General features: G+C 45.4%; 2 protein-coding genes across 2 annotated transcripts in view; one reads left to right on the top strand and one right to left on the bottom strand.

The window, feature by feature from the left end:
* Positions 1–522: 522 nt before the first annotated feature.
* The window catches only part of LOC146209302 (uncharacterized), a 46975-nt gene continuing 33506 nt past the window's right edge, over positions 523–13991 (top strand). The window contains exon 1 of the mRNA XM_084587383.1: positions 523–639. Within this exon, the coding sequence (XP_084443509.1) occupies positions 556–639 (84 nt within the window). The 5' untranslated portion in view covers positions 523–555. The remainder of the gene's footprint in view (positions 640–13991) is intronic.
* On the bottom strand, positions 6800–7786 carry LOC146209303 (uncharacterized). The gene has a single exon (XM_084587382.1). It carries the CDS (start codon positions 7784–7786, stop codon positions 6806–6808), a length of 981 nt encoding a protein of 326 aa, XP_084443508.1. The 3' UTR covers positions 6800–6805.

The following is a 13991-nucleotide window of genomic DNA, read 5'->3' as shown; positions in this document are numbered from 1 at the left end:
TAACCTCATCTATCACAAGTCCGGAACATAAATTACAGCGGAGGCAGCCAACCACTCTGCGCCAAATCTCTCTTCTGCACGTGTACTGCCAACATTCACTCCCATTTTTGGCTGAAGTTAAAAGGTACCATCCTTTAACTAAAACCGCCCCCCCCCCCCCTCCTCTCAACTAACCCCCGTGCCAGTGACATTGCACTTTGATCGAAACACGTGTTCGTGCATGGCCAGTGCAGGCTCTGTCTAAAAAGCATGATTATATAAGGTCGAGTTGACTTTTATATTGTATCGGAATGCAACTGCGTATATCGAAACACTGTTTCTGACTGTAAAAAATTCACTAAAAAGCACTAGAGCGAACTCTGAAAATATATGAAGTCATTCTGTCTTTTGCCTGGCTCCTGCCTTTCAGAATGCTCGTCACAGAAAAATACTAGACCATTAGTCGACAGTAAACCATAGGCTCCTGGGGACGGGACGATAGCCATACTTTTTTTTTAAACATATGCGGCGGTATATATAGCTTTTAACATAGTGGGCACGCCTGCAACTATCATCATGCGCGCTTTCGTGCTGTTTCTCACTCTGTTAATCACCACCTCGAATGGAGAGAAGATACCCAGGTTCCGTGACATTTTTCAGGCAAGATATTTCTTGCAGTTTTTAATTTGGTAGGTGTTAGGAAAGCAGTGCCCAAACTGGAAATTTCTGCCTATAGTTAGTTGCGCGATTAGGCACTGCTTATGTGTCTAAAGAAAACAAATACACATACTGGATCCCACCTATAGGTTAGCCCGAGTTTACTGCTCCCTAAATTCCGAGAATGCAAATACCAGATAAGTATACTAAAGCATTCATTTTCTCCTAAAGTTGAAAAAACGTTCGCACCGTCATCTAGTTTTGATAATGCATTGGAAAAAAGTTTGTTTACAAACGCCATGTAGCCTTTTTACCTGTGTGTGCTTCAGCTGCATACTGGAGAGCTGTAGTAGCACTATATTTTTATTAATGGGCTGTACGATAGTTTAACTCCCTTTTATAAGCGTTTACATCGACATTTCCGCTGAATTCGTTGTTGAATGTCTCATTGTTTCTGCTTATTGCATTTTTATGGTTTCAGTTTGCTACCTGTATGCAGTTTATGTTTCACCCTACAATAACATCCATTCAGGAGCTGTAGTAAATAAATAAATAAATAAATAAATAAATAAATAAATAAATAAATAAATAAATAAATAAATAAATAAATAAATTGTGAAATGGGCAGGTCGAGACAGCAAGGTCATGATGGCAAGGCAATGTATGTCGTGTCTAGCGTTTAAACCGATGGCGAACCCAGGCGCGTCAGTACGCGCAAAGAGTGATACCCGTAGTTCTGTCCCATTTTATCTTGCTGAGACTCTCAACGGTTAAAAAAGAGGTAAGACAACTGTTCTGACAATGTCACCGACACAGCCACCTGTGTATGCAGTGCGCGAAACGGGTGGGTCCTCAGTTTCGAAGCGTGTGACCGGTAGATCGACCAACTCCGTCTTCCCGCGCCACCTGTCTGATCCGCACGCATTCGCCTGTGAAATCTTGAGGTGAAAAAAGTGCAGGGTGCACCTAATTTATTTATTTATAGGAAGGGAAAGGCGCGGCAACTGTCTCACTTGATTTCTGTGGACACCGCAACCGCGCCGTAAGGAAAGGGAGGAAGATGGCAGTGAAAGTGGATAGAGAGAAAGAGGAGCCGTAGTGGAGGGCTACGGAGTAATTTCGACCACCTGGGGATCTTTAACGTGCGCTGACATCGCACAGCACACGGACGCCTCTTCGTTTCGCCTCCATCGAAACGCAGCCGCCGAGGTCGGGTTCGAACCCGGGTGCTCCGGCACAGTAGTCGGGCGTCCTACCACTGCACCACCCCGGCGGGGCACAGGGTGCACCTTGTCTACTGTGGCGGCAGAGTTGCGCGGAACCTGACACCGTTTCCTATTTACAGTCATTTCGCGTGTGCACGGCTTCACTATTTTCCCCTTCGACAGCCTCTCGCGATGTGCCCGGGTTCGTTACAGCTGAAACAGACTGCCGGTTTCCTCTCCTCAAATGCTTTAGCACGTTCCTTCTCCCCCTTTTCTTCCTCAACATCGTTTCATACTGTAGCGCTGTTCTCGCGCTCCTTCTCGCTTGGCGATGGGCGCTTCACGATTTCGTTTTTGCTTCACAAAAATACCCCGCCGGACTGGCGCAGTGGTAAGACGCCCGGCTACTGTGCCGGAGTTCCCGGGTTCGAACCCGACCTCGGCGGCTGCGTTTCGATGGAGGCGGAACGAAGAGGCGTCCGTGTGCTGTGCGATGTCAGCGCACGTTAAAGATCCCCAGGTGGTCAAAATTACTCCGTAGCCCTCCACTACGACCCCCCTTTCTCTCTATCCACTTTCACTCCCACCTTCCTCCCTTCCCTTACGGCGCGGTTCAGGTGTCCTCAGAGACAAGTGTAACAGATACTGCGCCTTTCCCTTCCTATGAACCACTTATTAATAATTAATGTGCTTAGAATGGACCAGACATAGCCAGATATGTCTTCACCCATTGTGAAAGCTGACAATAGGTCTTCCATTTTCGGCGGATTGGATGCCTGAGTGCTCGCAACATCGGCCACTATCGCTTTCGCCAATTCTCTGTGCGCTTCCGCTAGCCTCACTTTCAATCGCTTGCCTTCCAGCTCCAGTTCTGCTTTCGTTTTCATTCTTCCATTTCGTCTTGTAACATGGCGCATGCGTAGATGCAATGCAAGTTGAGTTTTGCTTAAAAGCCCTTGACAATCTGGTTGGTTGGTTGGTTGGTTGGTTCATAGGAAGGGAAAGGCGCAGTATCTGTCACACTTGCTCTGTGGACACCTGAACCGCGCCGTAAGGGAAGGGATGAAGGTGGGAGTGAAAGTGGATAGAGAGAAAGGGGGGCCGTAGTGGAGGGCTACGGAGTAATTTCGACCACCTGGGGATCTTTAACGTGCGCTGACATCGCACAGCACACGGACGCCACTTCGTTTCGCCTCCATCGAAACGCAGCCGCCGAGGCCGGGATTCGATCCCGGGTACTCCGGCACAGTAGTCGGGCGTCTTACCACTGCACCACCCCGGCGGGGCCCCTTGACAATCTGACAGTGCCGAGTCACGGAGATCGTGCGACAGGGTTTAGTCACCCCTCCCTCGCCCCTACAATAACCGCCGAACTACAACATGTTGTTCACGCCTGCGTGCCGACTCGCTTCACGATATTTCTCGCTTCGAACGACGCTTGACGGAAGAGCCGACTTTTGCGCCTTTGCGTCTTCTTTGTTTGCTAACGAGCCTGAGGTCGATCAGTTCACACCCCTTTCAGTCATGTAGAATTATTTCCTTCAGGTAGAAGCACTCACGTTACGTTCATGTGCCATGCTGCTTTGGAAATTGAAAACATTTTTATTTATTTATTTATTTATTTATTTATTTATTTATTTATTTATTTACAACACCCTCAGGGCCCGTAAAGGCATTGAAGAGGGGAGTGGGTTAACAACAAAACAAAATAAGCATAACCGTATCGTTTACAAGGGTACGGTTATGCTTATTTTGTTTTGTTGTTAACCCACTCCCCTCTTCAATGCCTTTACGGTATCGTTTACAAGGGTATACCCCGCCGGGGTGGCGCAGTGGTTACGACGCTCGACTACTGTTCCCAAGGACGCGGGATCGAATCCCGGCCTCGGCGGCAGCTTTTCGGGGGAGGCGAAAAGCAAGGCGTCCGTGTGCTGTGCGATGTCAGTGCACGTTAAAGAACCCCAGGTGGTCGAAATTTCCGGAGTCCTCCACTACGGCGTCTCTCATAGCCTGAGTTGCTTTGGGACGTTAAACCCCACCAACCAACCAACCAACCGTTTACAAGGGTATGAATTTCAAAAATATCTAAAATACAACAATAAATACAAAAAATTAGATACAATAAGAAGCAGTGCAAAAGTCCTGTCAGTATACAATATTAGCTAAAGCAGCACGAAAATTTGAGTTATCATTGATGGAAACAATATCTGCGGGAAGGTGGTTCCATTCAGTCGATGTTCGGGGTATGAATGACTGTAAGAAAGCGTGTGTATTACATCTACCGAGGCCGATTTTATGGTGATGGTCAATGCGATGGGATACATAGTGAGGTTGAAGAAAGAATTCGTCACTCAGGCTAGGATGATGATAGAGCTTGTGGAACAGGACTAAGCGAGATATTTTGCGACGTGATCTTAATGATGGAAGTTGAAGGTCGGACTTCATGGCTGTAATACTTTCGGTTCGGCTGTAATTAGAATAAATGAAACGGACGGAGTTATTTTGAACAAGTTCTATAGCGGTGATTAGTTTTTCATAACCTGGATCCCATACAGATGACGCATACTCTAATTTAGGGCGTAGTAGTGTTTTATATAGCAATAACTTTAATGACGATGGAGCTCTCGAAAAGGCACGGCGTAAGTAACCAAGCATGCGGTTAGCGTTGTTAATTACATATTCAATATGGGTTGTCCACGTGAGGTTAGATGAAATAATTATGCCCAGGTACTTATATGAGTTTGTTGATTCCAAAGGAACGTTATTCAAATAGTAAACATGCGAGTCATTAGAAATCCTTGTTACACGCATGCATTTACATTTACTAATATTAAGTTGCATTAACCATTTTTCACACCAGGTAGCAATCGCAGTGAGATCAGTTTGAAGACGGTTAATATCATCTGGGTTTTTAATTTCACGGAAAATAACGCGATCATCGGCAAAGAGGTGCATGTTAGAAGTTATCTCAGAGGGCAGGTCGTTTATGTAAATTAAAAAGAGTAAAGGTCCTAGTACGGATTCTTGAGGTACACCGGAGTTCACATCAGAAAGCGAAGAGTTATGACCGTTTACTGATACGAATTGTGAGCGGTTAGTAAGAAAGCATTCAATCCATTTTAAAACGTTTGGTTCAATGTTAAGATGACGAAGTTTGTGAAGCAGCAGTTTATGACAAACCTTGTCGAAAGCCTTAGAAAAATCTAAAAATATGCAATCAGCGAATGAGGATCGATCCAGAATGTGGTGCAGTTTATGGGTGAAAGATAAGAGCTGAGTTTCACATGAGTACGACTTACGAAAACCATGTTGTGCCATTGTAAAGAACGAGTTTGATTCAAGGAATACTGTCACTGCTTTGAAGATTATGTGCTCTAGTAACTTACAGCATGTACTTGTTAGAGAGATGGGACGATAATTGTTGGCAATGTTTTTGCTTCCCGACTTATGAAGAGGAACCACCTTCCCAATCTTCCATTGCGTAGGTAATGTACATGTGTCAAGAGACTGTTGAAAAATCTTTGTTAGTATGATGGAACTATAAGTGGAAGTGTTTTTCAAAAATTTAGCGTTGATAGAATCGAAACCGGGAGAAGCATGATAGTCGAGATTTTCAATAAGTTTTGCAACACCAGCTACGTCTACCAAAATTGGGAACATGGTCGGGTAGTTGTAGTTCTGTGATTCAGGAAAGTGAGGACTAGGAGCGCTTGAAAAATTTTTAACAAATATATCGTTTAAGAAAGATGCACATTGGGTGTTGGAAACCTGTTGGCCAGACGAGTTCTGTAATATAATTAAGTTTTCAGAGGAAGGGTTAATTACGCGCCAGAATTTACGGACGTTAGTTTTCAACATGGAAGGCAAAGTATTGGAAAGAAAATGACGCTTAGCGCTTGTTAGGGCGGAGATGTACTCTGAAGAAGCTAGTTTATAAGCCGTCCAACGTGAATTAGTAGGCGATGCTTTAGCTGCACGATAGAAGCGTTTCTTTCGGTTAGAAAGGCGTCTGATATGACCGTTGTACCACGGGCCTGACTATTTGAAATGATGGTGCGGTTTGGAACGTATCTTTCAGTTAAGTCTTTTACCTTGGCTGCAAAACTATCCCAGTTTGTCTGAACAGTACTGTCGTGAAAGTTAGTCAAAAAATTGTCCAGAAAGGCCGATAATTCTCTATTGATAGCTTCAAAGTTGGCTTTTTTGTAATCAAGAATCAATTTGCTTTTTTTGTTCGGCTTAGGGCAATCCAGGCTGAGACTGAAGTTTAGCAACGAGTGATCACTTATACCAGGTAGAAATATAATATCAGAAGCTAAGTTAGGCCGATTAGTTAGAATCAAATCCAGGGTGTTTGCAACATGGTCGGTGACTCTTGTGGGACGCGATACCAATTGTGTTAGGGAAAAAATAGAACAAACGTCTAGAAATTCTTTGGCTTGGGCTGAAAAGGATAACAAGCTAGGAAAAGGATCGTTCCAAGTAATATTTGGAAAATAAAAATCACCAAGCAAGAATAGGGGGGACGAAGGATATAATGCACAAGCCGCGTTGATGGCGTCATGAAGGTCGTTATTAAATGTAGAGGGATATGAAGGGGAGCGATAACATGCACCAAATATCACTTTCACGTGACCTAGGGTTACTAGTGACCAGACTATTTCTAGATTAGTGTCTATTTGGATGCGCAATGAGGGAATGTCGCTTGAAATAGCAACAAGAACGCCCCCTCCACGGTGGCCATTTCGATCACAACGGTAAATTGTGAAGTCACGCGCATTTTCGAAAATTTCAAAATCTTGTATGTGTGCAGAAAGCCATGTCTCAGTCAAAACGATTATGTTTGCAGAACTAGAGTCGACTGTTGACGATAAGGAATCAAATTTATTAACCACGCTTCTAATATTAGTAAAAAGAACAGAAACGGGAGCTACTCTTAAATGGCTACTACCCCTCACTCTCTCCTATGTTGCGGCTTCAATAAACGAGGTAGCATCGGTATTAACGTTGCTATCGCTTGACTTGGTTTCCTTAACACTGCAAGAAATGGGATCGTAAATGTAGCACTTGTGGTTTAGAAGCAGTTTGTTGTAACGTAATTTAAACTTGGGAGACCCTTCCCGACTGTCGCCAAATTCGATTAATTTTTTACGGGCAAGACGGGTAGAGGCCGAGAAGTCTTCACTAACACCAATGTCCTTGTCTTTGAAATCACTACGCATTGCAAGTATCTTTTCTTTTATTTTGTAGTTGCCGAACTTAACAATGATCGGACGGCACTTATTAGGCGCAAAGGAACCTAGGCGATGCGCACGATCAATTGAGTCTGCTGAAAATGTGACTAATGACGAGTTTAGAAGCGATGTTATTTTTGCTTCAGTTTCCTGCCAAGATTCTTTACTGTCTGAAATGCCATGAAAGATTAGATTATTTCTACGTGATCGGTCTTCTAGTTCATCGAGCCGGGATTGAAATTGGTTATTTTGCGTTGATATTTCATGTACAGAAGACTGAATAGCGGAAAAATCGGCGTCGTACTGCTCGAACACTTTGGTTTTTTCTTCTAGGTCGTCTATTCTTTTGTGAATACTGGCGATTTTAGTTTCCATGTTCTTTTGACTATTCTTGATAGCTTTGATATCAGCCGCCAATTCAACGTGACTTTTCGAAGTTTGCAGTGAACGAGAGTGAACATCTTTCAGTAAACGAAAAAGAGTGTTCATTTGCTCAGCAGGATCGTCCGGCAATGAGTCGATTTCCGTAAGTGATTCGGATCGCGTATTGGGACCAGGGTTGGACTCAATGTCCCCGGAGCAGAGCAATAACAGCGCCACAGAGAAGCACTCGCAAATTGTTTCACAGAACACCCGTGGGCACGGGAACAGTAAAAGGAAGGGGTCGTCGCATTTCTTTGTAAATAATGGAAAGGTTTTACACACCTGCATTGTGCCCACTCGACAAAGTTCGACAAAGTTCGACAAAGAAGATAAAAGGGGGGGGGGGGGGGGGGGTTCGCGCCTTTTTTTTTGACAATTTTTTCGTCTAGTGTGCCGTTCGACAGCGCTCTTCTACAACCTTCCAGTACCGCTTGATGGTGCAGCGTACTACAGCCCCGTCCCGTCTCCGCAGGATCGTTTGCTCTGCGTAGTGTTGAGCGATATGTCTAAAAATGTCCGACCCCAGCCACATCATGAAATCAGACGAAAAATTAGCCGCATATGGTGCCGCAAGCTAGCCGCAACGGTGCCGCCCACGAGAGTGGAGAACGACGTGCGCAACACCCTATAGTCGTCGGTAGGCATACCCTGGTATGCTCTACTGCGGACGGCGCTTGGTGTTGATCAGCGCTATAGCAAATTGTCTCTTCATTGAACGGCGTTCAAGTCAATCTAATTGCCTTATAGGCAAAGAAAGATATGATAAGAGGCAAATGTGTCGTAGTGCTTACTCATTACGAAAAACACAAAAACAGAATGGAGTGTCTTAGAACATACTGCAGCCTATTGTAAGCTGTCGAAGGTTAGAAAGCAGTGCCATAGTACATACATTTAATGGCACAGAAGGCAATAAGATGGAATACAGAGCTCTAGTCATAACAAAAATAATGTGCTGTAGCGTGGTATTGACTACGCTTTGAGATGAAATATGCACATAAAAACGCACACACTGCTACGCAACTATTTTGTGTGTGTGTGTGTGTGTGTGTGTGTGTGTGTGTGTGCGCGTGTGTGTGTGTGTGTGTGTGTGTGTGTGTGTGTGTGTGTGTGTGTGTGTGTGTGTGTGTGTGTGTGTGTGTGTGTGCGTGCGTGCGTGCGTGCGTGCGTGGTTATGAACAAGATAAATTGCAGTGTTTCATCAGAAAAGCTTGATATCCAGTTAGAGCGAGTAATGGACTTGCACAGTGTCAGCCAATATGCAGATTATGTTAGAGAAATGCTGACAAAAACCATTTGTGGAAAGGTGATATTTTATAACCAGGACGAAAACTGCACAGCCATGTGCTTGCAGATTACACTTCTGGGCAATTTGAATATCTTTATGTCACTTCGAAGTAGAGCACGAAACAAATTTGCAACAGCCCTATAGTTGCTTTATCAAACGCCTCACAAGTATATTATTTCCGACATTTTTGACATTGCAGTGCACGCCGTTCACTCGCCCTTCACCATTAAGACGAACAGACTCAAATTAAGCCCCAGAAAGTTAGCTATATGCCATTGTACCTTGGCGCGTGGAATGCATCCTTGGCATTTAAACATCACAAACACAGCTATGAAAAAACACATGAAAATATAAACAAACTTCAGCGTCGCGACAGCTGCGAGGAGCACTATCCTGGCTCTTTATCCTGGGTTCGCACTCCACCTGTAGGCGAATGGGCGAAATGTGCGCCGTCATACCACGGCATCCATGACCGCAAGCCAAACATGCATACAACATCCCAAGAGTGCGCCACCCGGCCTTGCACCAAGCTAGACCGGCCATGCATTTTCACGGCGGAGGAGCCCTTTCGCTGGGTAAAATTGTTGAAACGAGACTTAAGCTCAGGAGCGTCTATTTTGCCACATGCCGCCATTACGTGACTTGAAAACAACGAGCAGAAGTGTTCACCGCCTGGCGAGACTTCCGGCTCAGCTTCTCAACACCGCCAGCAATTATTAACGGAAAGAAATGCCTAAACTTGACTTGCAGTCCAGAGCTAAGCGACCAAATGGAAGCGTCGCGCATGCCTGGCAATAAGCGAAACACTTCGGTTGCTACTGACCACCGTGGGGAGCCCAGAGATGTGGTACTGTCTAGTGCGATTCGAAGGTTATCACGCGAGTGTGGACCAGCCTAGCCGCCGGTTTTGGAAGCCGAAAAACCAAGATTTCGCATTGTTTCTCTCCCTCTTCGCTGTTTCACGCTATATAACAATCACCCCCGCGACGAATACTCTACTCTTTCTCTCTATTATAAGCTTTTCATTCATTGCGGTGAAGAGCGGACTTGGTTACCTTTTATCTTCGTGGACGATGACAAAATTGGTGCGAAAGATTGGTGCTTGGATCACATAATCTTGTTCTTTCGAATACTGCTTATAGTGGCCAATAGTATCTGTTTCAGCTGAAAAGACGTTACAAGCACCAGATATATATTCGTAGCGTTCAGTCCCAGATAATAATACGTCGCAAGCAATCCTATTTATTTATTTATTTATTTATTTATTCATATACCCTCAGGGCCCGAAGGCATTAAAGAGGGGAGTGGGAAATATACATTGGTACAGGGTACAGTGCAGCATGAAACAACATAGGAGAAACAATAACACGGCGAAAAGTGATCAAAAGTGATCAAAAAGGTATCATTTCCAGCTTGCTAAAGAAAAAATAACAAAGCTACTTGCCTAGAAGGGAGTGGCGCCTGCTTAAGAAACAGCAAAGAGAGTAAGAGAAGCTGGCCCGATAATTCCCACGCCACGGCAGAGGAATCTGGGCAATGGTGCTGTTCATGTTCTTGGTCGAGGCTTTCGTGATAAGCTTGAAATTGCGCTAGACTGTACCTTCACCTCACCGACAAATACCCTAGCTTTGGGGTTATATTAGGCGTCATCCTGCGGTAAATAACTCGGTCGGTGGAGCAACTGCTGTTTAACAGACATGCCCTGGGGACGGGTGACCTTTTCGATCTGCTCCTTTTTTGTGGCTGCTTACACGGCTTCCTCGAAAGTCTTCGGGTTGCGTGAAAAGGCGAAACGCCGGACAGGATCGCGCAGGCCATTGAGATAACACGACAGGAGCTGTTTCTTTAGGGTTTCACTCTTTACTGGTTTCTTTGTTGCGTCCTCTGCAGTATTACTTCCCAGCGTGTCGGTGCCCAACATCCTCAAACGAGTCGCGAAAGCATGCGCATCCTCCTATGTCTCTTGTCGGGAGTTCATGAGCCGTTCTAATTTGACACTTGCTGGCTCCGTGTCGAAGCGTTTAAGTGCCAGCTCCTTGAATGCCTGAAAAGTGGCGGCGTTAGCGACATCCTCTTCCCTCTATGCAAATGCCTGAGCAGCCACGACCATTTTGCACCGTGCCATACCAGTTAACTGTTTTGCTTGCCATCCTTCCATTGCGCCTACGTGCTCTACAATTTGGAGACATTTCTTTATATTAGGACCCGTACCGTCCCTTGTGAATGGCGGAATGATTCCTCCTAGCATCATTGCAGTGGCCCCAATGCTCCAGTCTGAGAGTCAGGTGACTGCTGTGGCAACGTGTTGAATAGTTCGTCCTCAGCTACGATGGTAGACGGATTCGTACCAAAACCTCAGCAGAATCTCACCGCTGCCACCACTTGTGACGTCCCTAATATCGGGTCACAAATTGCAACTGGGTAAGTTCCCAAACTCGGGTTCATGCTTAGGTGACGAAGGAACGGATCGACATCCACACTGGCGGTTTAATTAAAAGCATTAATTATACGAAAGTGGCTGCCTGGAGGAGATAGACGGTTCGCTCACCATCCTGGTAGTTCGACGCTCTATCGTGATGACGAGCGGTGGCTCAGTGCCTGGGCATCGGGAAGGCTACAGGCCGGAGATGTGACGTCGTCTTCATCATGGAAGCGGAATCGAGTTCACTCCATCAATGCCCGAAGCAGGTCTAAGGCTCCTATGTCGCCACAGGCAGGGTGTCGTTGGTTGTAGGAAAAACGCCCTAAATGGCTAGAAAGAACCACTTCACTAACCCTCCGCTCACTCCAATTCGGGTCTTCAACTTCTCCGATCCAGCCAGATAACCCCAGCCTCCTCTGTCCCGCAGTTTTTATTCAGACGTGCAATGCTGTATGGTATGATACTGCGGCCAATGCTTTCGACGCCCAGCCATGACATTGGGTCAGGCCTGTGGCTCACGTGGGGGCTCCTGCCTTAAGGTCGCTGGCCCAATAGCGTGCAGCCGCGCCGCTTTTCCCAACTTCGTTGTTGGCCCGTCCTCGATTACGCCTTTTGGCACCTTCACGTCGTCGGCGATCCTGAGAAATGAGGCGTTTCTCCAGAACTTCTGATCGTTGTCACCTGCGTTGTCTTAATTCTCAGAACTAGGTAGTCCGGTATCGAAGTGGCGTCTAACCGAGGTCCGGCTGTTTGTAGCGCTGTTTCCCTGTGGCGACGATGGGTCGTCGCCTTGGGCAAGCACAATAGGCCAGCTTGTCGTGCGCGCACGTCACACTGTTAGGTCGAAGATCCTCATTCCATCTTGAAATGAGCGATCTGAGTAGGAGCGCCTACCGGCTTTATCATATTTTGTGTTCTGGTTAAGTCGCACAAACCATCGAATAGCCTGCTTTCGGCCATGTCCGATGTCAGCTATATACCACTAGCTAGCGCCTGGTCGTTTGATTTAAGCCAGGAATGTATGTCGCAGGAAACAATTCCAGGTCTCTACTAACTGAAGTAAAGCCTGCCTTACAGTTATTTCGGATAGTCTTAAGGTAAGTAATTGGAGGACATATGTGTCTTTTTTCACTAAAAATGCAGGAACTAATACGCGCTTAACACAGAAAAATACCATGACGAGCCGAGAATGTGTTGACACATGGTCGGAGATGGAGTTAGAAAGTGCTGGCCTCCCTGTATACGCAATGCCCCATGACTTCGAGCGCTCTAAAATTTTGGAATAAGGCTAATATTATGCTGGAAAAGGCAAGCCAAGGACTTTAGAAGTTATAGAACGATGAGCAGTCTTTTGCTTAAAAGGCGTTTATTGAGGCGATCGCTAACTGAATATGGACGACCTTACTCCTATATTCACTCTTATATCCTCAGTAGTGACGTAGGGGTTAGAGCACTCAACTGCCGAGCCCGAGGAAACGAATTGAATCTCGGCACAGCGGTCTAGTTTTGGCGGAGGCGAAACGCGAGACACTAATGTACTGTGCGATATCAGCAAACGAAGAAACAACCTCACGCAATCAAAGTTGTTACATCCCTTTATGACGGTGTCCCTAATAGCCGATTCAACTTTGGGATGTTAAACCTCACATACCATACCATACCCCATACCATACTATACCATGCCGTACCATACCATACCATACCATACCATACCATACCATACCATACCATACCATACCATACCATACCATACCATACCATACCATACATACTATATCATGCCGTACCATACCATACCATACCATACCATACCATACCATACCATACCATACCATACCATACCATACATTCTATACCATGCCGTACCATACCATACCATACCATACCATACCATACCATACCATACCATACCATACCATACCATACCATACAATACCCTACATACTTTACCATACATACCATACTATACCATGCCGTACCATACCATATCATACCATACCATACCATACCATACCATACCATACCATACCATACCATACCATACCATACCATACCATACCATACCATACCATACCATAGCTTTGATGCCAAGTGACAAGAAAGGCTTTTATGAAAGATGACGGACCATGTTCACACTACCGAGTTTTTGAAAACTGAGCAGATTGTATAAAACCAATGCTTTATAATGCGTTTTCAGCCTAATCTTTCTAAAATTCTTTGATAGTGAGTTCCAAGTTTAAAGTGACGATTTTCATGTACAAACTTTTAGTCGAGACGCACGTAACTTACGGCAAATTATCTTCATCGCTTTGGTGATTAAGGTTCATTAATTAAATTTTGTCACCATGGATGCACGCCTTGTGCCAATAGGTAGGTAGTAGATGGCAGGTGACATGACTGGGGATATATTGGTTACAGGCTGTCGAGATGGCAGAAGGGCCCCGGTTTCGATTCCCATCTAAAAAGAAAGGAAGAAAAAGGCAACGAAAGGGACAAAGGCGTTCGCATAGGGAAGGGGATCGGAACCGAGACCCTTGGATCCCGAGTCAGATATGCTGTCGTATAGGCTACGCAGACACCTTTTTTTCTTCATTGCATAGAGAACCCTCCGTAAGAAAAAGGAAAAACTCTACTCACTTAAACTTGTCCATGCCTGAAGTTACTGGGCTGCTTAATACGGGCGCGCAATATCCCTAACCCGACAATGTGCCATCATCAAAACATCAAAATTCCGGGAGGCAAACACGTGCATCTAGATACAGCATCCAGTTTGGAGATTCTTCACG

This window comes from Amblyomma maculatum, chromosome 1 (assembly GCF_055883805.1).
Source record: "Amblyomma maculatum isolate TAMU_Amacu chromosome 1, ASM5588380v1, whole genome shotgun sequence".
NCBI lineage: Eukaryota > Metazoa > Arthropoda > Arachnida > Ixodida > Ixodidae > Amblyomma > Amblyomma maculatum.
This window is presented reverse-complemented; position numbering and strand designations above follow the sequence as displayed.